The 26215-nt window shown below is 37.3% G+C and overlaps 1 protein-coding gene and 1 long non-coding RNA gene across 3 annotated transcripts; one reads left to right on the forward strand and one right to left on the reverse strand.

Moving 5' to 3' along the window:
- The first annotated feature begins 4794 nt into the window (after positions 1-4794).
- Positions 4795-17798, forward strand: LOC135218343 (uncharacterized). Its single transcript, XR_010315297.1, has 3 exons — positions 4795-4897; positions 10262-10465; positions 17714-17798. It is a non-coding gene; the product is annotated as an uncharacterized LOC135218343 (long non-coding RNA).
- On the reverse strand, positions 11619-20751 carry LOC135218342 (uncharacterized). 2 transcript variants are annotated; one of them, XM_064254571.1, is made up of 3 exons: positions 20348-20751; positions 17173-17320; positions 11619-12245 (listed from the first exon to the last, which is right to left on the reverse strand). In XM_064254571.1, exons 1-3 carry the CDS (start codon positions 20507-20509, stop codon positions 12232-12234), a joined length of 324 nt encoding a protein of 107 aa, XP_064110641.1. In that variant the 5' UTR covers positions 20510-20751; the 3' UTR covers positions 11619-12231. The 2 variants fall into 2 exon arrangements, with proteins under 2 accessions (XP_064110641.1, XP_064110640.1); XM_064254570.1 differs by having other exon boundaries at positions 11619-13014; positions 20348-20747.
- Positions 20752-26215: the final 5464 nt, after the last annotated feature.

Raw genomic sequence — 26215 nt, forward strand, 5'->3', positions numbered from 1 at the left:
ACGACACGTCTGGTCTATTTGCACGTATCACCCTATCTGTTCTGATACCATAGTACCAGAGGATCTTTGCCTGATCGTTTTCTATCACTCCTTCAGGTTGGTGCTCGTACCACTTATTACTGTAAGGTAGCTGATGTTTCTTGCACAGGCTCCAGTGGAGGGTTTTTGCCACTGAATCATGCCTCTTTTTGTACTGGTTCTGTGCAAGTGCAGGACATTCGCTTGCTATGTGGTTTATGGTTTCATTTTTCGTATTGCACTTCCTACATATCTGGTTCTTAGGGCCTGATCTTGTGCCGCTGTTATCATTCCTTCAGTTTCCTTCTTGAGCTCTCCCCTCTCTAGCCATTGCCACGTGTCATCGCTGGCTAGTTCTTTAGTGTCTCATGTATTGTCTGTGCATTGGTTTGTTGTGCCCGTCCTCTGTTCTGTTTGTCATTCTCCTCTGGCTGTATATTTCTGGGTCTTCTTCTACTTTTATTAGTCCTTCTTCCCATGCACTCTTTAGCCACTCGTCTTCACTGGTTTTCAGATATTGCCCCAGTGCTCTGTTCTCGATGTTGACGCAGTCCTCTATACTTAGTAGTCTTCTCCCTCCTTCCTTTCGTGTTATGTATAGTCTGTCCGTATTTGCTCTTGGGTGTAGTGCTTTGTGTATTGTCATATGTTTCCTGGTTTACTGATCTATGCTGCGGAGTTCTGCCTTCGTCCATTCCACTATTCCTGCGCTGTATTTAATTACTGGCACTGCCCATGTGTTTATGGCTTTTATCATATTTCCGGCGTTGAGTTTTGACTTGAGTATCGCCTTGAGTCTCTGCATATATTCTTTCCTGATCGTGTCCTTCATCTCTTGGTGTTTTATATCCCCTCCTTCCATTATTCCCAGGTTTTTGTATCCCGCCTCATCTATGTGTTTGATGTTGCTCCCATCTGGTAGCTTTATCCCTTCAATTCTTGTTACTTTGCCCCTTTGTATGTTGACTAAGGCGCATTTTTCTATTCCAAACTCCATCCTGATGTCCCCAGATACAATCCTTACAGACTGGATTAGGGTATCTATTTCCTTGATGCTCTTACCAAACAGCTTGATGTCGTCCATGAACATCAGATGGTTAATTCTGTTGCCTCTTTTCTTGAGTTGGTACCCGGCATCCATCTTCTGTAGTACTTTTGTCATGGGAATCGTGGCTACTACGAAGAGTAGTGGGGACAGTGAGTCTCCCTGGAAGATCCCTCTCCAGATATTAACCTCTGCTAGTCTTATTCCAGAGCTTGTAAGTATTGTATTCCAGTTGCGCATTGTATTTTTGAGGAAGCTGATGGTGTTTTCCTCTGCCCCATATATTTTCAGGCATCCTATTAGCCATGTGTGTGGTATCATGTCGAAGGCTTTCTAATAGTCTATCCATGCCATGCTTAAGTTGGTTTTCCTTCTCCTACTGTTCTTCATTACCATTTTGTCTATCAGGAGCTGGTCTTTTGTGTCCCTACACTTCCTTCTGCAGCCTTTCTGTTGGTGGGGGATGGTGTTTGTCTCCTCTAGGTAGTTGTATAGCCTTTCACTGATGATACCTGTTAGTAACTTCCACATTATTGGTAGGCAGGTGATAGGACTGTAGTTACTGGCTATATTTCCCTTACTCTTGTCTTTTTGTACTAATGGTGTCCTTCCTGTGGTCATCCAATGCTGGAGTTGTTCTGCTATTCGTGGGTGTAGGGCCTTGAAGTTTTTGAGCCAGTATCCATGGACTTCTTCATCGGGACCTGGGGCTTTCCAGTTTGGCATTTTCTTTAGTTGGTGTCTGACTGTGTCTGTCGTGATCTCTGTGAATCTTTGTTTTATTCTCCCTGTTTCTTCTTCCTTGACTTCCTGGAGCCATGTTGCATGTTTGTTGTGTGATACCGGATTGCTCCATATGTTTTCCCAGAGTCTCTTACTTGGTTCGGCTTCAGGAATATTTGGTGGTTGTCTTCCCCTCTTAGTTGGCTGTATGGTCTTTTCTGGTTGGTTCCGAATAGTTTGTTCTGTTGGTATCCCTTATTCCTAATTATTATTATTATCATTATTATTATTATTTATTTTTTTTGCTCTATCACAGTCCTCCAATTCGACTGGGTGGTATTTATAGTGTGGGATTCCGGGTTGCATCCTGCCTCCTTAGGAGTCCATCACTTTTCTTACTATTTACGCCGTTTCTTCTAGGATCACACTCTTCTTCTGCATGAGTCCTGGAGCTACTTCAGCCTCTAGTTTTTCTAGATTCCTTTTCAGGGATCTTGGGATCGTGCCTAGTGCTCCTATGATTATGGGTACAATTTCCACTGGCATATCCCATATCCTTCTTATTTCTATTTTTACACACTTGCACAGGTGGGGGCCACAGGTGGCTTCTTCTATTTTAAGATATTCATAACTATCTTAGGAAGCTTATCGTAATACCGATGAAAATGTTATGCACTTTCGTCAGAAATATATAATTGAGTAAGAAAGTGTGGGCATTTTCCCAAGGAGAAATTAAGCCACGTGTTTGTGGTTCCTCATTAATTATTATATTATTATTATTATTATTATTATTATTATTATTAATGGGGGCTTTGATCACGTAAGGTGTCTTACTTTTTTTAGATATTTAGACGTTTATTATTATTATTATTGTTATTATTATCTATATATATATATATATATATATATATATATATATATATATATATGTGTGTGTGTATATATATATATACATATATAATATATATATATATTATATATATATATATATATAGATATATATATATATATATAAATATATATTATATATATAATATATTTGCTCTATCGCAGTCCTCCCATTCAACTGGGTGGTTTATAGTGTGGGGTTCCGGGTTGCATCTTGCCTCCTTAGGAGTCCATCACTTTTCTTACTATGTGCGACGTTTCTAGGATCACACTCTTCTGCATGAGTCCTGGAGCTACTTCAGCGTCTAGCTTTTCTAGATTCCTTTTCAGGGATCTTGGGATCGTGCCTAGTGCTCCTATGATTATGGGAACAATTTCCACTGGCATATCCCATATCCTTCTTATTCTATTTTCAGATCTTGATACTTATCCATTTTTTCCCTCTCTCTTCTTCAACTCTGGTGTCCCATGGTATTGCGACATCAATGAGTGATACTTTCTTCTTGTCTTTGTCAATCAACGTCACGTCTGGTCTATTTGCATGTATCACACCCTATCTGTCTTTGATACCAGTACCAGAGGATCTTTGCCTGATCGTTTTCTATCACTCCCTCAGGTTGGTGCTCGTACCACTTATTACTGCAAGGTAGCTGATGTTTCTTGCACAGGCTCCAGTGGAGGGCTTTTGCCACTGAATCATGCCTCTTTTTGTACTGGTTCTGTGCAAGTGCAGGACATTCGCTTGCTATGTGGTTTATGGTTTCATTTTTCGTATTGCACTTCCTACATATGGGAGAGATGTTATTTTCGTCTATCGTTCTTTGAACATATCTGGTTCTTAGGGCCTGATCTTGTGCCGCTGTTATCATTCCTTCAGTTTCCTTCTTGAGCTCTCCCCTCTCTAGCCATTGCCACGTGTCATCGCTGGCTAGTTCTTTAGTGTCTCATGTATTGTCTGTGCATTGGTTTGTTGTGCCCGTCCTCTGTTCTGTTTTGTCATTCTCCTCTGGCTGTATATTTTGGGGTCTCTTCTACTTTTATTAGTCCTTCTTCCCATGCACCTCTTTAGCCACTCGTCTTCACTGGTTTTCAGATATTGCCCCAGTGCTCTGTTCTCGATGTTGACGCAGTCCTCTATACTTAGTAGTCTTCTCCCTCCTTCCTTTCGTGTTATGTATAGTCTGTCCGTATTTGCTCTTGGGTGTAGTGCTTTGTGTATTGTCATATGTTTCCTGGTTTACTGATCTATGCTGCGGAGTTCTGCCTTCGTCCATTCCACTATTCCTGCGCTGTATTTAATTACTGGCACTGCCCATGTGTTTATGGCTTTTATCATATTTCCGGCGTTGAGTTTTGACTTGAGTATCGCCTAGAGTCTCTTCAATAGATTCTTTCCTGATCGTATCCTTCATTCTCTTGGTGTTTTATATCCCTCCTTCCATTATTCCCAGGTATTTGTATCCAGTCTCATCTATGTGTTTGATGTTTGCCCTCCCATCTGGAAGCTTTATCCCTTCAGTTCTCGTTACTTTGCCTTTTTGTATGTTGACCAAGGCGCCTTTTTCTATTCCAAACTCCATCCTGATGTCCCCAGATACAATCCTTACAGTCTGGATTATGGTATCTATTTCCTTGATGCTCTTACCAAACAGCTTGATGTCGTCCATGAACATCAGATGGTTGATTCTGTTGCCTCTTTTTTTGAGTTGGTACCTGGCATCCATCTATTATTATTATTATTATTATTATTATTATTATTATTATTATTGTTGTTGTTGTTGTTGTTTTTGTTGTTGTTGTTGATAATGTTGATGATGTTGTTAACTTCCTAAGAAAAAAACAATGTGTTAGCCTTTAAAATTAGCTTTTTTATATTATTTTTCTTATTTTTTAATACATAAGCGGCGTATGGTATAATTACAGTTAGTATTATGAGGAACTCGTCACAGCTAACTATTTATTTATTTTCGCTTTATTTAATTTATTTATTCGTTTATTTCTTGATTATATCTGGAGATAATTATAATAATTTTACATTTTGGCATATTGTACAAATCTTATGATATTGTGAGTTTGTATTTCGCTTTTTAACGAAAAGTATATTGATAAACGTACCCGTCCTCGGTTCTCAGGAGAACGTTGACATTCTGAATGTCAATCCTCGTGTTATTTGTGTTTAGTGGAATTTATTGTTATAGTTACGCCTATTGGGGATATGAATGAGTAAGTATATTACGAAACGTGGTTATTTTTGTTAGTATATAAATCTGATGCGTTGAAATCGCCGTAATGTTGTTTGTTGGGGAGGAATTCCTTAAGCCAAGTTAGAAATTGCATACATCAATTACCTAGGGTAAACAACCGCAGTCGCTCCATCGTCATCGCGTGGCTCGGCCTTATTCACTCAATATTTAATTGGTGAATAAGAATATAATTACATCTTTAAGCATACCATTCAAAAGATTGAAGTTTCTTCAACATAATGTGATATATAAAAGCGCCATACGAACTAAAATAAGCATGTGAGCTCTTCCTAAAATATGTTTTCAAGGCAGTTTTGAAATCCAATATGGCGGCAACCGCGTTACTTGCCGTTCGTAACCACAGACAATCCACCATCTTTCCCAGCTTTCCCACCACTCATTTGAACAATGTTAGCGTATATATGTAACGTTTATTAATCTTGCTCAAGATTGCAGTTGTAATCAGCACAATAAAACAACATTTTGTTGCCTATATTAGTGAAAGTATGAAACTTTTTATTCCTGGGGTCATGGTTTGAAATGAAATTCATTTTTACCTTGTAATCGGTGGTTTTATCCTCACTGCCATCACAACTGAAACTCCACAGTGCTTATTTGATTGTAATTATACACATTTTGGTCTTAATTCACTCCAAATTGCACTTGAACCACGCTGCGGTTCCTGGTTCCTAACTGCTCACTCCACAAACACAGTTACGGGCAGCACACGGTTTGAGGTGCAAAGCTTTATTCCCTTAATTGTTTACTTTACTCATTATTTAGTTTAATTTTACTTTGTTTCTTCAAAATGTTTATTTAATTTATGTTTATTATACCTTTTTTGCAACCAAATTAACCCCAAAAAATTACAGATATTTCTGAAGTACTTACGAGCAGACGACGGCAAAATGACTCATCGTTGCCAATCTAGTGGAGCTTCACACATACGCCAATATATTTACAAACTGTTTCCATTAATTCTAGTTGTCATAGTGATGCAGTAATGATAAAATTGCTGTAATATGTATATATACTACAAATAGATATGCTAATTTCACTTATTTCCCCGGTTTTGTATAAGTCTTATACCCAGTTTTGAGGGTAAACACATACCAATTGGCAACACTGATAAACAATTGAAGAGCGCAAAGAACGCTGGAGGTACCATTCACAAGCAAAACTGTTGATATTTGAGTCAGGAATCTAGTTACTTTTTCAACAACGATATTTTCAAATTAATAATCACGAATATGTAAAAATATTTATGCAATTCATGACCTTATACTGCTGTTTAACTATTTATTTAAATTATCTAGTGGAGTCCCCTCGGATAAGTAGGTAGTGGTTGGAAGTTGGTGTTTACAATTGTTGTGAAGAAAGTGGCCCAGCATCTATGGGTACAAGTGGTGTGCGGATTTAGCACAGGAAATGGGAAGTTTGTTGACCCAAGCGACTCCGCAAACATCGAGATGGTGCCAATCTTCGAAACATTTTTAGTTGTAAGTAAAAATTTCTAGAGAGCGTCATGAGGGTAGTGTGCACTGCATTTGGTCACACGTTTCATTACCCTCTGTTTAATCTTAAAATATGGCCTTAATTTCTAACTTTGGAGAAAATACTTACTTCGAAAGGAGAGTAGAGGTCTTGAGCTGTTCCTCTCACCACCAACAACTCATGACTGATGACCATCTCTGGTGTCAGGACGTGTTGAAGTATTTTTTCGGAGGATGGCCACAAACGCAGTAGTCAGTGGGTTCGCCAGTCCAGTCGGTTCTTTACCCTAGTACCTTAGCAAGACATTTTCGTTATCAACCTCTGGAAAATGCATGTGAAGAGGAAGTTCAAAATTTGAATATTGTGGCACCACAGTGCAATAAAAGTAACAAGTAGCAGGCTAGCTAAAATTACCAGAGAGAATTTGTTAATTAACAAGGGTGGCCAACGTAATAGGGGGAAACACCGCAGTGGATCCATCGTCATCGGGTGGATCAGCCTTATTCACTCGATATTTAATTGGTGAAACAAGAATACAATTACGTCTTTAAGCATACCATTTAAAATATTGAAGTTTCGTCAACATAATGTGATATATGAAAGTGCCATTCGCGAACTAAAATAGGCATTTTACCCTTTAGACCAGTGTCATGAATTACTAGTAATTGCCTAAAAATGGTCTGTTTCAAATAATAAAATTCGGCATTCATTGATCTTCGTTGGTCAATCCTACAGTTTCGGGGTCTAGATTCCTGCTCCCTTGTGTGTTTTTGAGTTTTCTAACCTATTTTCAATTTCTTCTTTTTACAGATCAGCAAACAGAAGTAGGTACAGGTATATTTGCTAAACAATTAGCAGTTTATCGGCTTATGGAAGCAGAGATTGTTGAAAAAACAGAGCCCATAAAGCTCTGCACCTCATGCGAATGGTGTAGCCTTGTGTGCCTGCAATTATGTTTGCAGAGTGAGCCCATGGAAACCAGGAACAGGGTTGGAATCTGGCACAGGCTCTTGCCAGCCACTTTAGAAAATTCTGAAAAAAATGAGCAGATTACCTGCTCTTGCAGCAGAGACTACGGTTTTTTACGATTTTCTCAAAATTCTATGGGTCCGTACGTATCCCCTAAGACATGTTTTTTTTATTGATATTTCCCTTTATGCCCTCTGTTTTTTTTTCCTTTTTTTTTTAACAATCTCTGCATCTGTAAGCAGATAAATTGCTAATTTTGTTATTGTTGTCCATGATCCAGTAGGTAAATATATGGTTGTATTTGTAAGCAGGTAAACTGCTAATTTTTTCATTGTTGTCCATGATCCAACACGTAAATATATGGTAAAGCTGCGTGCTGATCTTGACCTGACATAAAACAGTGAATTAGGACCCCTAAACTGTAGGATTGCCCGTAATTAATCCTATTTGTTTTGGAACAATAGTCTAAAACAAATTCACTGAGTTTTGTAACAGGAAATAGCTTAGGCCTACAATGCATCTTTCCCATGCTCCCACCAAAAGTTAAGTAGGCTAAGTGTTTTTTCAGCAGTTTCCCAACACATTAATCAAGTGTACAATTTTTTGCTAGTAGTATATGTCTAAGCTGTTTAGACATACTTAGAGCAAATTGCATATGTAGCCCAGACTAATATCAACATAGCCTAGGAGATTTTCTCTGTTCTTTTCAGGGTCTGATATTAGGCCTAACCGTGGTAATTATCCTATTCATTCAGTTGACTTTTTATCTGGAAATTTACCAGTTACAGCTTTCATGCCATCACTGTAAGATTTTGGGTAATTTTCAAGATTCTAAAGGTAATTTTGTTCTATTGGCATAAACCATAAACTGCTGATGTATAATATCTGCGCCATTTAAATGTCAGTTAGTAGGCTAGTTTACTTGGTGGTAAGGTATGAAAAGGGGTAAAGAGGCTGACATGGACCTCTGGACTCTTTTCAGCTAACAGACAATTTAAATGTAAGTGCACTATTTTCTTCAATTCACCATATGATCATATTGTCATATATAGTTCTTCTATCTGGAGGTGTTATCTGTATATCAGCACTACGTAGTTCAATGCTCTTCCACCAAAATGGCGTTGTGGCCATCTTGAAAGTTTAACAACTGCACAAATTGAATGTGGGCTTAGAGCAATTGTGATTTATATCTATCCTCATTGCAATAATGGTACGATGCATAACTTATAATTGCCAAAATGAGGAAAACACTTCTAGGGAAAATGGGATAACATTTCACAGGTAAATGAAGCATAATAAAAGTTATTTATCGTTAATTTTGTGTTGGTCAGATATATTATGGTGGCACATGAATGTAGTGGCAATTTAAAATTGATACCATAACATCATTAATACATTTTGTACATGCCTCATGATAAAAAGTAAGAACAATCTTGATCGTTATTATAAATGCTTAGTGTATGTAGGCCTATTGGTATTACACTAAATGTGACACCCAGTTTCATCTATTCAGCATGTTACCGTGATGCATAAGGACACCTGCCGTTTTTTGTCAGTCTTTGATTATTATCTGCAGTATATAGGTTTGCAGGATACTGCCTATGTCATAATATTATTTGGTAGTTGTTTAGCAAAATGCATACCACTGTACATGGCTTCTTAATGACGGAGTAAACAAAACATAGAAAACTACTCCTGTTATTCTATTCTAAGTAAAAATAGCTGTGTTTTTTATTTGTAGCAAATCCTTTTTGTGTCAACTTGTCATACTTTTAACATAGTATTACTGTAGCACATAAGTAACTTCAGTTTTGAAATTGCAACATCATCCATTTTATATGTACCACATCATATAAAGTACCTAAAAACGAGCTTGTCTGTTATTGAAAAGGCTTAATATTAAGGTGTGTAGAATACTGGTTTTGGTAACAAGTCTTGTCTTTTAAACATGTTACTGAGAAAGTAAAAGCAGTTGCCATAGTGCTCCACCCCATAGTAGAGCTCTATGAGCTGGACAAGGACAGTCAATATGGCCGTCCGAGGTCACACGCTCAACAGGGAGATCGCCACTCCATGTTACTGACACTATGGTGTGGAAAGCCTTTCAAAATTTAATTTTTCTAAGGTTGTATTTTCCAGATCATGTAGTATGCTAAAGAGATTTTATGATTTTTTACACTTACTTAAATTCTGTACGTATAACTATATATATGAAAAATTCTTCCAAGCTTAAAATTAGGCTGAATATCCATGGTGAACCCACTTAGGAAAATAAATTAGCAATAGTACAGCTTGCTACGGTTGGCCGTAGGAAACATCAACCATCTGTTTTGTAAGTTCAAGATTTTTAATGGGTCTAATGGGTGGACGACAAAGCCCTCTGTTAGGAGCCAGGTACACAGTCTAGGGTGAGGTTAACTTGGTTTAGGTTAGCTGTTGTAGTTCTGGGGTAATATTTTGGGTGGCTTTGTTGGTGGAAACTTAGAAGTCTGTATGTTCTTATTTATGCTCTGTATATTTCACCATTGTTGGTGATGGGAATCTCTTTTATTTCTCACCTAAATATGATAGGTAGTCATTTTTACCACCACATGTAGAAAGTGTAAATGGAGGTTTTCCTTTCCTGCCAGGGTATGACATTTTGTCCAGTTACTACTGGCATGAAGTCATAGATAAGGTTTCTTAAGGATGTATTAGAGGGTCAAACGTGTGTTAAATTCCCATCTGCTGCCCAAGCTCAAGTTAGGGCATTCCATTATATCTAGGAGATATTAAATTGGCTTATAAGATGTTTGTTACAAATAACTTTAATCAAAATTTCCATCTCACTTTCTGCTTCATCATTCCAAAGGTTTCAGTATTTTTCCATTTTTATTGGCAGGTTGTGAAGATACAGAAAAGCAGACACCATAAGCAAAAAACTACAATATCTACAGTTGCATATAAAGAAAAGCAGGTTAATCTGTCTTCGTAAATTATGTCAGAAGTTCAGATGTCAGGCATTCCAGAAAATGCACATGTATTACACCTTTGGATCTGGATGCTGGAAAGGAGATTCTGGTTGTCGTATGACTGAGATGATGAGGTGTGTGTTTCATGAAGTTTTACTGTTGGGTTTTGTTTAGCTTAATATTATTGTATACAGTATTATCTTGTCTGTGAATAAGGTTGTCACAGAATAGTATTGTGATAATGCAATAGCTCCTTTTTCCTTTTAATTTTTTATCCTCCGTACATATTGAATTATGTACCTGTATTTCTCCAGCTGTCCAGTTCTACTATATAATACTGAACTGCCTATACTGATTAGTAACAGAAATGAGCCATTATTGAATTCCATTTGTTGAGCTTCATCGCATGTCAGGTCTCTCGTAGACTTGTACATCAGCAACTTTACAAAAGCTTTTTGGTTTATTGACAAAGTCATTGGTAGCACCTTCCAACCTGCTGTGTTTTTGCCATGTTTTGATTCATTATTCTCATGTGTTTGACACGAGAGGTTAAAGTTAAGAAGGGAGACCTTTTCAAAATAATTGAGTGAAATATATGTTAGTTTAGATTAGGAACTAGTATGTGGAATTAATGTTAGCTTTAGCATAATTGGAAAATATTCAAGTGCAGGCTACACACTAATGTCTTTGTCACTTATCAGGAGGGCAAGACCCCCAAAGTGGGTCGTAAGTAGAGATGCTACTGCATATATATCCTAGGACCTAGTGCATTTAGGGCCACCAGTCATTTGAACTTTATACAGGAAGAGTTTTGGTTAACGAAAAATTTGACCAATTAAACTTAACCTCATTTATGTTCCATGAGTATTACAAGTACTAATGCCTCTGTTTGAGCAAAAATGTTTTCTTTACATCAGTTGTGATAAGCCTTAAATTCTTAGGATGTTTAACATAAGATCTGAGATGATTCTCACCCACTTCTAAGAAACCAGAAATCAGAAAGATAAGGGTTCCAGAATATTGTAATAAGCACTTACCCTAAATTTATCAAGTGATTATATATTCTGTTGTACTTGAATTTTATGCAAGCTGCCTAGAAAGTTTATCAGCTAACACCCTAACTGTTGTACATTAATGTTTATCTCTACAATACTGAGAGTTATTTTTACAGCAACGACTAGTTCAAATAACCAAAATGATATGGCTGAAGTACATATGGTAGATTTTCTGATCTTGTTAAATATTAAATGTAAAAACATAACTATTCTGAGGGTACAAAACAACATGAATGAAATATCAATATATTGCTGCCAGAGCAAGCTATAATAAAATATTCAACACATAAAACACAAAAAGATTACATATACAATATGTTTAATAAAATACACACAATACATTGCAAACTAAGTGATGCATTTGATTAGAATTTCCATAATCCTAACACATGGTTCAGTACTCCAAGGATAGCCAGGTGAGAAGGTACACCAGCCTTGGTGGCATCAACAGAAGTATATATTACACTGGAAAAATAACAAAGCATATTCCGAGAAGCAAATTTCCATGCTAACTAAACTTCATTATATACAGATCAGTAAAATTATGACTTACTTAAAAGGAATGTCCATTTTACCTTTGTTGTACCAAATGCAGATCTACATTAATCTTTAAAAGATCATAACTCAGAATCATGAGGGAATTTATCAGACAGTTAACATTTCTTGATGTAATCATTATCAAGACAAAAGTAATGCAAACAGTATCACAGTTATATAAGGAATTGTTCCAAATGTAATCAATAAAATACACTACTACATCAATATAATATGCTGTTTGCAAAGGCTTGTAAGATCACAATACAGTAACTGCAAGGGAGATTCAATTCCTCCAGATGATGAATTCTCTAACCAACACAACCTACAATAATTAAAAATGACCAAATATAAATTTTAATAAATGCAACTAAAGACACATGTCAAGTACATATTATTTAAGTTTTCTCACACCATCCAAGGCATGAGAGCTACCAGACCAATGTGCACAAGACTCTGAACTATTCCACACGCTTCTATGAATTCAATTCTGGGGCTCAAAAGAAACATCCAATGGGGCCTAAAATTCAAGGGTTGTACATTCAAAATACGCTACAAATGATGACCTCTTTTAATTCTTATAACTTTGGGACTTCAGTTATTCACAATTACTCTATCCTTTATCAAAATTACACTTAATTCTTACAAAATCTCATATAAATTCAAAATCTTTTTTTACAGACCATACTTCTACACACAACAGTTTCATTACTAAAACACAACCTTTAATCAATACTCTCCAAGTTACAAAGACCTTTCTCAATCATTGTCACAATGTGAGTTTACATGTAAAGTTTTCAAGACTAATTTTGCACTAAGACGTAATGTATCATCCAGTAATCCAAATCACATTTGTGGCAAACAGTCGGTCTTTTCCCAGTCTCAGACGATGGGATTCACATCTTCATCTTCATTATCAACCATGCTAAAGTCTCGTCCGCTCCTGCCGAACGGACGAAACCGAGGAAGACGATCGCATATCCCAGAGAGTAAGCCAAATTTGTAGTGCAGGGCAAGTAAAGTAGACACCACAAAAAGGAGGAAAAATAGAAGGGCTAATCCTAAGCCTAGAGCCCAATGACTCTTGGAAGGTTCTGCAACACAAAAAAAAAACAAAAATATGCTATAAGTAACTTGCTACACTACACTATTCAGCCCTCAATATACAGTAGTATGCCCTACCTGAATCTGAATTGTGTTCTAGTCATATTACATCTCAATCATGGAATGACTCCGCATGCACCTTTATACGTATATTACAGGCAACCACATTATTATAAAGTAAATTTATAAAAGCAACAAGTCACATTTTTAGACTATCACAAGGTTTTCTGCAGTCTCTAGTTTTCAATGTAAATAGCCTCCTTTAACTTGATTAACCACTAACACAGATTGAAAATAAAATAAGTGCACCAAAGGCTGGAGAATATTTCAGACCAATGGCGAGTTAAACTTGTGACTGTGTGTGACAGAGTAGAAATAAAAAAGACAATGATATTACTTAATATTCTGTTACTTATGTTACAAGTTTGAGTTTGCTACAACTTGACACACAAAATTAACTACAGAAAGATATGTACTCTGACAGATTTCAAGTTAAAGCTATGGCAATAGTTTGCAATCTCTATGCTAACAACAATAGTAATGGCCAAATTGTTCCTCCCCATGGATAACAAGACTAAGTTGCATGAATGGCACACTTTCCTTTCGAACCCTTTTTTCAGATTTTGGGCGAGTCCAAAAATACATCTTGTACTGACTAGTTATGGACAATAGCAATGTCTCTCTTATTGCTTGCTTTAAAATTATTTTCCTTATATAAAGGTGGCTTTAATGCCAATTTGAAGCAAAATACTCAAAAATAGAGAACAACAAAATGTCAAAATGATAAAAAGGTTGTCAAAACCTTTTAGCCAATGACATCATCAGAATCTCTTAGAATGAGAACAGGATGACATTAGAATCCCAGAATACAAGTGGGGAACAGAGGGAGTTGCACCTAATATAACTACAATGAGAGAGAGAGAGAGAGGGAGGAGGAGAGGAGGAGAGAGAGAGAGAGAGAGAGAGAGAGAGAGAGATAGAGAGAGAGAGAGTGAGAGAGAAGAGAGAGAGAAGAGAAGAGAGAGGAGGGGGTGGAGTTGAGTTGGAAGCTTCCTAGGTAATACTGAGATTAAACTTAGACTGGTACTAAGCTGATCACTAAAAAAATTAGGCTGAAGGAAAGAAAGGACATGGACATCAAGGTTATTCTGTGGGTGCTTGGCATCCCCAAACACAGCACACAGAAACAGCATGGGACAACAAAACACAGACCTCCCTCCATAGCTGCATGGCAAACAAATCATCACCAGTGGTCACCAGCTCCTGAAGAGCCTTTCTGACATGCATGGATGTAGTGGTATGCCACTGCATTTTGATAGCCTAACATGTAGCTGGCAAACAGCTTGACAGCATGGCAAACAACCTACTTGCACACCTGCCAACTAAATGCACATCACCCTCTGATAAAATCCAAATTGGAACATGGAGTTAACTCCATCCCGAACAAAGTCTGAAGGACAAACTTGTTCAGAGGAGAGAGACCACTGACTGGTCTCCAGTCATGGTCAACTTTGCCCCAGGAAAAGTAGATTGTAGAAACCTGTAGAGCAGTAATCTCTGACTTTTAGAAGGTCTTTCTCCACTACTGTCCATATTCTAAAAACAGAGAGATTTTGGCAACCCTGAGAATAAACTAGGAATGAGATTGGTCGAGAAGAAACGGGAGTGTCAGTTCTTGAAACTTAACCTGTAACCATCCCAAAAGCCATATACCAATATAAGTAGTACAGTAAAATTAGGAAGAGAGACTAGCCGCTGATTTGAGTCACAGTGCTGATGCCGTACGTATCACTGCCCATTATCAGATGTTTATCTTTATTACAAGATAAATTGAGAAATGGGAGGTATCGGGCAGATATTCTCTAACACTGTAGTTTATTTAATTTTGAAATCATTATTTTCAATTCAAATAAACCTAGAAATGTGGTACAGTCCAGTCCTGAATTATGAGTGTTCAAATTGTGCGATTCCCCTTTTATGCAATTGCTAGTTCTCAAAAGTAGATTTTCTGTATCTGCGAAGCCGTTCAAAGTCTGCAAGTCACACTCCATAAAACGTATCAAAGCTATTGTCTTTTCAAGTATTTTAGGTTTGGGGGGGTTTGCTGGTATCTGAGAGAAGGGGTGGGGGGGGGGGAATGCTTGGAGGAAAAAAAAAAAACTTATTCCTCCAAGGGGGAATGCAAGAGAAAGATTCCCTGCTCAGCCATTAGCTAAGACGGAAGGCTCTGCCTCATGCATTTGTGACGTCATAGCGCAGTGTGTATGAATGATCAGTGTCATCACCATCGTCATACATATTCAGATCTGTGAAGTGTATTCTGATCATTCTCATCATGTATGCATCTGCCTATAAGTCGAAGAGGAAGACCTATTTTCTAGAAACTAAAAAGCTTGCCCATAAGTTAAAGACGAAGGAAGGAGCAACTTCCATTTTGGCAGCAGTCGACAACTTGAAATCCGTTATTGCTTAACATGAAGTAAGAATTTTTTTTTTTCTAGGTTAACTTGTTTTGACTAACTTTTGGCATTTGATCATTTATTTTTTTCTATTGTTAAGAAATTGTAATTTCATATAAAATTTTGAATAAATTTATATGAAAACGATTACATAGTGAACGTGCTGGACAAAGAATGTGAGACAGGCGTTTGTGAGTCGTAACCAAGTTTGTTAGGCCTAACGGGAGTGAAGACACACATGATCCGCCAATTCCTGAAACCTCAAATGGTTCACAAAGCCTTCCTTCAGCAGAACTCTTCACGGAGGATGAGATAGAGGAGTTTGAAGGTTTCTTTGGCAGAGGATAGGTAGAGGAAATTCCATCCAAAAGGTTTTTTCAAAGGAAATGACTGTATCATACAGTACACTTGCACCCAATGGAGGCATTGTTTACGTGTGGAAGTTTTCACCATCCCGTGTGTAGTTTTAAAATTTCTCAAGTTATTAAAACCTTTTTAATGCTTTATTTATCCATAAGAACAATTTCATATTAGAAAAAATTACAGTATAGTACAAAGAATGTATTGAAAATGTGTAGTAAAAAAAAGTTTGATGGGTAAGTTGCTGTTTGCCTTGGCCTTAATGGAATTATTCCCATAAGGTATGTGTTTCGAAATCTGCGAATTTCCAATTCTGCGAGGCCGTGGATCGACCAAATTCTTGCATAATTGGGGACTGTACTGTACATGTTTTGACAAACACTCGGTTTTCCTATCAACTGAAGACAGGTAATTTACGGGACAGTTCATTTACGGGACAGTTAAGCTGCTTAACCCCTTCTTGGGTTAAGCCACCCACAAAGTCTGCCTGCAGTGAAGTTTGCAGAACATGGAAAATATTTGAAATTGGAAAGAGCAAGAAATAACCAGGCACTGACCTGCGAGAGAAGTAGCTAGCTAGCTTTCTGTCAAAGCCCGTCTCCAGAATAAATGCTGGACAGCATCACATTTCAAGACTAGGAGAAGACACCATCCTCACTTGCATCACAAGCAAACCAAAGTCAAAAGGAAAGCCAAAATTGTAAACAATGGGGCGAGTCCAAAAAAAAGGAAGCAAATCAATCTCACAAATAATATCTATGATAAAAATCCAGTAGCAGTGATGTCTTTACAGCAGCATGGCTGAAGGGAAAGTGGATGCAGACAGCCAACTGAGTGGGTGGTAAATTCACCATTACAGCTGATGTCACAAGTCAACTACCTTGCTACCAAACTTCAAAAATTGGACCAGCTTTCACCAAATATACATCCACATGCAGGGCTTCAGTATTCTTGCAAACCAACTAATGTGCTAGGGAACTTTGGGGGACAAGTCTCATTCAGTTATGAAGTGTAGTTATTCTTTCGAGTTGAAAATATTATCATGTCATTCACTACTATTCTCCTTTCCTTCATTTTGGTACTTTTGACAGAAACATCATTACAATATATTTATTACTATAATGTTAGACAGTAAATTTTAGTATATAAATTATATCCATAATGTATAGATAACTGACACATCTATGTAGCAATATTTTTCCATGGGGACAGTGGTATGTGAGAACAAACAACATAACATTTTATTCACCTTACACCAACAAATAATTAACTAATGAATTCATATTTTCAAGACAGAATGTGTAACACGAAAACAATAAGTAATCTTACCAGGAGGGGGTTCAGGAGCCTCACATTTGTGTGTGTCTGGATTTTCGTCAAACCCTTCACGACATGCGCAAACGCTCTCGTCCGGGTTGTCACCAACCACACATATCTCGTTATCATCACAAGTACCAAGAGATTTGGGTTTACATTTCTGAAACGAACAATGTCTTATTAAATAATTGCCCATTATCAGAAGCCTCTTGAGTGAAAATATCAAGTCTTAGTTTAGTAAAAGCCACTGGAGTTTAATTTTTTTTTTACTTCACCAACAATAGAATTAACATAGATGTTCATATATTGCACAAACATTTTGTAACAAACCTTCTTGATAAGGATACCCAGATTTAGTTTTTAATTGTAGACATCAAAACTGATATAAGACATTTGTACAGACTATAATACTTTCCACTTGACATGATACTTTGATTTTCAAATGTATGTAATTCCATCATAAACATTATCATAAATCATTCACACATTACATGTACTTACTATATGTGTACCAATGTGCGCTACATACAATAATGTGAATGAAATCCCACAGGTGTGAATGGATGTGCCGAGCTAAGAATGGACCTTACACCACTAGCCGCAGGTGTTCAATTTGGTAAGTGTTAAAATTATTTTCCTTGAGAGAGAGAGAGAGAGAGAGAGAGAGAGAGAGAGAGAGAGAGAGAGAGAGAGAGAGAGAGAGAGAGAGAGAGAGAGAGAGAGACATTGTTGTTTAGAACAATCATTCATGTTTTATTGTAAGCACTTGTCAGCTTGCATGATTATTGTCTTTCAATTATTATTGTAGAGTAAACGGTACACTTTGTACAGTACAGTTCATGCAGCTGACAAATTATTTAATTGTACTGTACAGTATACTGCATATATTGTATAGACAATGTAAAGATCTTTGGCTTAGCGAACATGGAGTTCGTGAGTGTCTTTCTTAAAATATGCACTGCTGTTCAACATTACTAGTAATCTGCTTATCATGTTTTCATTTTTTGTTGTAGTACACACTTGTACTGTATTGTACTTTAGATGTCTCATATTTGATGGGAATAGCTACTTGATCTTGCATACGTAGTCAAGTGGGATAGGCTACTACATCAGAGTTCTTGAATGACACTTTGCTCTGTTTTATGCTTAATATACACTTCATGTACAAAACAACATGAAATATTTGTATTTATTCGGATTTAATTCAATTATGTTAGTGTGTGTTCATCGGCTTGCCGGAGGTAGCATAGGCTGGACTAGCCCAGTCATTTTTTGTTTTTACAGTTTCCAGTATTAAAACATGCTTACTATTAAATAAAATATAGTAGAAAATAGGAATCCATTTTGTGCTAATGTTCCATTCTGTCTCTGGTATTGATACAATGCTAGATGTGTCTCAAGACAAAATGCAAAGAAAATAGGCCATTAAGCAAAACTATAGCCTCGTGAACTTGAGGGATGCTTTTATACAAGATCTATTAAGAGTTTAAGTGGTGATGAATTCATCCTTTTAGTAAATTATTATTAATAATTATTGTATTGTTATTAAGAACATTGAATTCTACATATTCATATGATGCAAGCTTGAAGTTTGAGCTTCCACAGAATATGGTGCCCATTTGAAAGAGGTAGCAGAAGGTAATGGGAAATGCAGAAAGAGATTAGTTTTAAAAATAAAAAAATAAATTAACAAAATAGTAAATCCTTAAATAAATAGAGGTTAGAAAACATCACTGCCCGTGCAAATGGCCGAGAGTTCAACAAACAGTAAAGTCGTAAGTGCAAAAATTCATAAAACATCAAACTTATAATTATAATAGCATCAGCAGGTCACCTTTTGTGGTTTCAAGCCCAAATAAAACCCAAAATATAGGTGTTTCTATTGTTTCAGACAAAACATGTATGATATGTAAATATTGGATGACATAATTGAAACTATATACGTAGTTCGTAGGTCAGCAGTTTATTTTGTATACAAGGTATATTTTAAATAGTGAAATTTCCATGCTTCTGTATCTATATCCAGTTTGGGATGTTTTCTAGGCACATTTAGAAATAACTGGTATAGCATACTGTTATATTATAAGCATATTTTGATTGGTAAACAAAACAGTGAATACCTAACATTTGATTGTTAAGCTTTGCTTTCAGTAATGCACAGCGTTTGGTAACACAAAGATTTATCATTTATGACTAGACACTATATTTAACTCGCACGCAGTAATTCCTGTTTTCTGTCAGGTACTAGGAGCGTACAGTTTATTACTTAAGTACGATCTGACCAGAATCATCTGAACCTATGTTGATTAGAATCTTATTTGTCATGCTTGACAAATAAGTAAACAATGACGTGTATGCTTGGTATTTATATAGCCTCACAACCATTAAAGTAGTTCTTTTCACAACTACGTTCAAGTTATTTACTCACAGCCATAGAAGTTATTTGCATTAATTGAAAGTGCCCCCCCTAAAATCCCGTTAAAAGTTATTTTTGTAATTAGAAATGTCCCCTAAAACTGTGGAGATGGTTGGTCTGTATTCAGGAATTGCCCTAACCTTGTATCTTTCAATTTAAGGTGGACCATAGTGGGAAACTTGGCTTTCAGGTGCCTCTAAGATTTACCTGGTCACTACTGTTAATAATTTACCTGTCAAATCAGGTAGATTTGATCGAATTTTTATGTTAATTTGAATTCCGATGTCAAATTCCAACAAAATTCTGAAAGGAAAAGGGACCTCCTCTCATCCCCACCCCCCTGGCTAAGTTAGTTCACAGCATCCTAGGTTAGGTTAGGTTACATATAGGTTCAGATGATTCTGGTCAGGTCGTATTTTGCTCATTAATGCTAGCTATAGCCCTGACGCCTCATACTACATTTGCTTAATTATTGTGTGCCATTGATTGATCTACTATGTATTTGTAAAACTTTTCCTAGTTAGTAATAGGTAGAGTACTCTATCTTGACAAGTAGACAGGGTTACTTAATAAGCAAGAGGTTTTTAGTAGACTAGGCTACATGCCAGCAGGTGAAAGGGCTAACCAACGTGAATAGCGCTTGCCAAATCAAGCACGTAACATGTACTGTACGTAACAGGCAGCTTTGGCCTCCAGCCTAAGGTTAGGTATAGCCACCGACGGCTGGACTGGGCACCCCATTCGACGCCCCCCTCCCCTCCCGTCCCTTACCTTGCCGACCGTACACGAAGAAGGCACCAGCTGAATCAACATCAGGATCACCAGCGTCAAATTGGCCCTGTGGGACATTTTCCTGGACGTCCAGCCCCTCGAACACAGAAACGGCCACATCGGCAGCAGCAACAACGTCTCCTCCAGCCAAAAGCGTTTCATAGCACCACCTCGTGCCCACACAACCCCCCCACAACCGCCGCCTTAATGCCCGAGACCCGTCTCCTCATTCACGAACTGGGCATCGTCCTCCTCCATGGGGCAGGGCGAACCATGAATGAGGGAGCGTTTAATAATCGAGTTCACTTGGCCAAGATTATCTTCTTCCTCTTTCCAAGGGACCTTCCTTTCTTGTTTACGTGATGACAGTCGGCCCCCAAAGAAAACGAAGGATCCCCTCCACAGAAAGTCGGGACTGTGGCTCAAAGGGAAACTGCGCTATATACGAATAAGGTTGGCAATTGGTACCTCTTTTCCTCGTTTTATTCCTCGTTTTATCCCTCAAGGTCGTTTGGGCGTTCTGACAGGTGACGGCCTCTTCCGCTCCTCTGTATCCTTTTAAATAAAAAGAAAAGTATTTTCTTTCCCACTGGAATTTCGGCATCGGGACAACGAATTTTTAGTGTCATGAATTTTTATTTGATTTGATTTATTAAATATATATTTTTTTTGCAACTCACGTCAGTGATTTTTTTTTGTTATATTACCAAAATGTAGAGTAGTTAACGGCCTTCCCGCCGATATATATATCACTAAAAAATGTATCTTGTACACTCAGTTGTATGTATATTTCTAGCGTCATTTTGAGAAACGGTAATTTCAAAATGTTGAACTTTTTCTTAAGGAGTACCTCTGGGTTCCGTTTTAGAGCTCGTGTTGTTATTATTATTATTATTATTATTTTTTTTTTCATATGATAACGATGTACTAGGCGCTTTTAATTCCTGTATAAACCAGTTTGCAGACGACGCCAAATTGAATTCTAAGCTGAAATGTACAGACAACGATTATTGTGAAATCCAGAGGGACTTGAACAGACTCCCTGGCTGATCTAGTGAAAGTCACTCTCCAGTTCAGCCAAGTGGTTACGCGGATTATGCAGTAGAGTGAGTAGACATCAATGACTTGAATATAAGGACCGTATGAAGGGATTTTACGAACCTTATGGGCGGCGTTACTGACATTGTCTGTACATTTTAAGAACATATTTTATAAATATTTGACGTGATATATGAAGTATTAAGTCGTGTACAGAAACACCTTTGTGGTATTCATGTTATCTCTCTCTCTCTCTCTCTCTTCTCTCTCTCTCTCTCTCTCTCTCTCTCTCTCTATATATATATATATATATATATATATATATATATATATATATATTATATATACACAAAATATAACATTACTTTTAATAGTTCAAATCATATAACGAAATAAAACAGGTGATGAATATCTGAATAAAATGCCTCACCTTTAGTTGTCAAATGATAAAGTACTCCTTTTAATTATTAGATAGCTTTAAATATCGTTCAGTTTATTTTCCAAATATAACAAGCATGTATTTAATTATGACTGCATCTTTAATGACTCACAGTTAATGAGAAATTACGTTTATTGACGGACTTTCATATTTAATTTTGTCTTCTATTCAGTCTTCAGAATGAAAAGTTACAAACGTGCCCGCTGTATGTGTCCTTTGCACAGTCCGTTATGCCCCCGTCCTTGATGCCCACGGTCCTGAATGTCCTTTCGAACGGTACGTGGCGTCCATGTCTGTTTTGCCCATGGCCCGTAATGGGTCCAGCAACTGGCACCTGCTGAGGCCAAACAAGAGAAGATGGGAATGTGGAAGATTTTCTCTTTCTCTTATTTTCTCCCTGAGGTATTCTATTCTTTTTAACCTTCTTTCTCTCTCCTCTTTTTATTTATTTATTTTCTTTCTTTTTTTCTGCCGTGCAACCATCTGAACTTTTTTTTTTTTTTTTACACTTTCAAGAGCAGAATGTCTTACAGTGTTCCAGTACTTGGCTTTAGAGCCTAATTTCAATTTTGTATATATATACGTGTGTATGTAATGTATGCACGTATATGTATATGTATTCATACACACATTCGTAGAGAGAGGGAGAGAGAGTTATTGTCAGTATGTTGTATGCCGTAAATACCGCCAGACTCTCTCTCTCTCTCTCTCTCTCTCTCTCTCTCTAACGTAAACACATTTCTCTTTAGTTGAATCAAAATACGTGGCTGTGCCAATGAAGATATATTGTACGCATAGTATCCTGAAGATCAGGACACCGCCGTTTTCTACATATCCAAGCAGGCAAATGATTTGTTTGCTCTCTGTCAAATCTAGACTGAATCATTTACAATTTCAAAGGTCGCTCGTGTGATTGGTTCCTAACGAAATAAGCTACAGGTGGCGCTGAGAAATGACTCGCAAGAAACGAATTTATAATTGGACTGAGAGCAAGTTCTCCTAGTGCAACTGCTTTGAGGTCTTCCTCCTGTTTCCCCTTTTCAAACATACCTATTCCCAGGTTCCCCCCTCAATAATTGTCAATAGGACATTCGTTCTGTAGTACGAACACCTTGACATTTCTTATTCCCACGGCATCTTGTTTTGTGGCGAGGCTTTGGGGATATTCCCTTACTTATTGCCTTCGGTTTTTTTCAGTAGATGATCTTTTTAAAAGTAGAAATTATTTCATTATTTGCTCAGATAATTAGGCGCATTAATCTCGCCCTGTTGTGGTGCTGTCGGCATCTGTAAGTTATCTTTGTTGACATAATCTAGCTGGCCGTTTGTAATGTTTCTCTCGGGAAGTTCCTGATTTGCACACCTTTCTCTAACGTCCCGTATTGCTGTAACTCAGTAGTAGGTTTGGCAAATCTGACGAACTGTTGTCTTCTTGGCCTCAACTTTTATTCGTGTAACCAATTGCTTATAGTTTGGGACACGCTTTATTTGCACTGGTTATCTCGTAAAATCTTGGAGTCCGTCGTATGCATCACAACCTTGGTATCAGTGTTTCTTTATTACTCCACTTTCCTCTGTATATTTGATAAGCATACCTAAACAACGAATGCATTATATAAGGCAGGGATGTGATGCCTTCATTTATTTATAAGTCTTTGGTAATACACTCGTGTGCGTAATTTGAATAATCACATGATGGTCATTATGATGCAAGATGATGTGAAGATTCTTTGTGAGGATATGAAGTATACTGTAGACGGGGGTATATCACACCATTTATTGATAAAAAGTTCATAGAACAAGTTGCTTTCTCAGTGCAATGCTTTTGCCAGTACATGCAACTTTTCCCCACGTCTCCACTGTCAACCATTCATGGAAAGAGTGAGAGCGATGTAGCAGTGTTTACGTACACTAGCGCCATCTAGCAAATGGTATAGAGACTAAAACTGATATGCTATTTTCTTTATTAAGAAAAAAAAGATAAATCAACGTATTTGACACTTTCCCTTGTATAGTACTATTTGCAAAATGATTCGACATTAAATGCTGATATTAAATCGTAAACAAATTCACAGATACTGTAACTGAATATATTATTATAAAGGCCGTCAGATGCAATTTGCGAAGATGGCACGAATTTCTCTTCTCGTACTCAGAAAACGTAGAATATATTCATAATTCACGAATCACCATCCCGGAAGATATTCAGGATCTTGCAAGAAGTCCACGGGCAATATTTTCTTTCTGACTAGATTGTATGCCATTGTAACTAGACTCCCAGCCAGCTAAGTACTGATTATTATTACTGAAAGGACCATATAGTAATTTGATCTTTTTTAAACTTTAGATAGCGGTTGCTCAGAGGATATATTTGTTTCAGAATACGTTAATTTTAAAATCACCGGCTTTCTCATGTTAGTGAATACTATTTTGTTCTCGAAGAGTAAGTATAACAAAGCGTGATCCTGACCTCCAGCATACTCGAGGCGCGTGCTAAAATCTACTGTCAAATAGAGCGTTGTTTCACCAACGAAAATTAAAATAAATACGCAATGTTTTATTAGAAATCATTTTTCTGTACTGTTTAACTTGCACACTATTTTTTTGACATTTCCATTCTAATAAATCGTAAATATCCTATCCTAAAATTCCTGTATATGTAACTCAAAGCAAAATGCCTTTTTCAGACCATTTTAGGCTTTCCTACCCCCTACCCCCCCCCCTTCACCTTCCATATCAACAACAACAACAACAACAGTAGTCTGTTGGCCTACTCAACGCCATCTTGAATTCAAGATGGCGTTGGCCTACTCCCCGAGTGAGCATAAAATGAAACGGCCCTTCCTCAGTATAGAGTGGCGTGCGTATAGAAACTTAAATTATTAATTATTATTAATTATTATTATTATTATTAATTATGATTATTATTATTATATTAGTTATTATTATTAGTTATTATTATTATGCAGAAGATGAACATTATTCATGTTAAAGAAGCCCACAACGCTGTTGACTTGGTACTTTTAATATTTAATTTTTTTAATTAAAAAAAGACATAAATCACCGAATTGGTGACACTTTCTTTGTAGATTATTGTTGAACAAAATTTGACGTAGCGCTTATGTATCGTCAAATAATATACACATTATACACCTAAGTGTATTTCGATAAGAGCGGTTAGGTATACTAGAGAGATAATAATCGTCTAACTGTTAGAGATTGACAGAAGGAGCTGACGTCAAAGTGAATCATTTTTTTTCTTTTCTTTTTTTTAGTCAGTTCGCTTTCACCCTAGAATCCGAAGGTGTCCGGTTGTTACTGATTGTGGCCCCCTCTGATTAATACCTAATCCTGTATAATTGGAACATACCGGTTTTGCCCCATTGGCGTGAAAGACACAGAGAGAGACTGAGACAGAGAGAGGGAGAGAGGGAATTATTGATGAGGCCCTCTCATTCCCTAATTATATGATGTAATTATGGTAATTATGCACTCTCTCTCTCTCTCTCTCTCTCTCTCGCTCCATCCGGATCTTCTCTCTTCTCTCTCTCTCTCTCTCTCTCTCTCTCTCTCTCTTCAATCACAGATGCGACCCACAACTATCGATCAGTAATGAGGGATGTCGTTTATTAATTAGACCAACTAAAGGCTTTTGGGTTTACAAGGGCATATATGCCCAAACCCTTCCTCTCCTCGCCCTGTCTGGAGGTCGAACGATTGAGGTCTTCAGTTAATCGTGAAAGAAGTCAAAAAGAAGTCAGCCTTGAACATCCTAAGTGCAGAAGAAGTGATGTCTCTCAAAATCCTAATCTTGAAAGAAGTCGAAAAGAAGTCAGTCTTGTCTTCTCTCAACACTGAAGAAGACATATATTAAAACATGAAAGTGGCTGGCACGCCACTCTACCAAAATGGAAGCCGGGGTATCGCCGGTGATAATAATCACTGTAGTACGTACTAGTACCTTTCCAACTTAAATACCCAACCCCGTGTTCGAGCGAGCCCTCACTCTGATGCCCGCATGCCCCAATTATGGCACTGCTTCCCTGACCAGTGGGGGTCTTCATTCAGCCTGTGCTTTCTCTTTTACTATTATCGGGCTGACTCTCTTGTTTTTTTTTTCCTTCTAACTGTGCGTATCTCGGTTCATCAGTCTCCCTCGTCAATATTTATTAATAGGTCTTGGATGTCCTCGAGTTTTTCCTTCTGAAAAGGTGTTTCAAGATTTTAAATTATTCGGTTTCCTCACATTTATGTCCAGCGCATACGAGAGGCCTTTTTTTACACGATTTTGTCTTTGTTAAGAGAAGGTCTTCTTGTCAATTTTCTTTGTTAAGAGAAGTCTTCTTGCAAGTTCAAGAAGCTTTCTTGTCAATTTTGTCTTTGTTAAGAGA

Source organism: Macrobrachium nipponense, chromosome 9, assembly GCF_015104395.2.
Source record: "Macrobrachium nipponense isolate FS-2020 chromosome 9, ASM1510439v2, whole genome shotgun sequence".
NCBI classification, from domain to species: Eukaryota; Metazoa; Arthropoda; class Malacostraca; order Decapoda; family Palaemonidae; genus Macrobrachium; species Macrobrachium nipponense.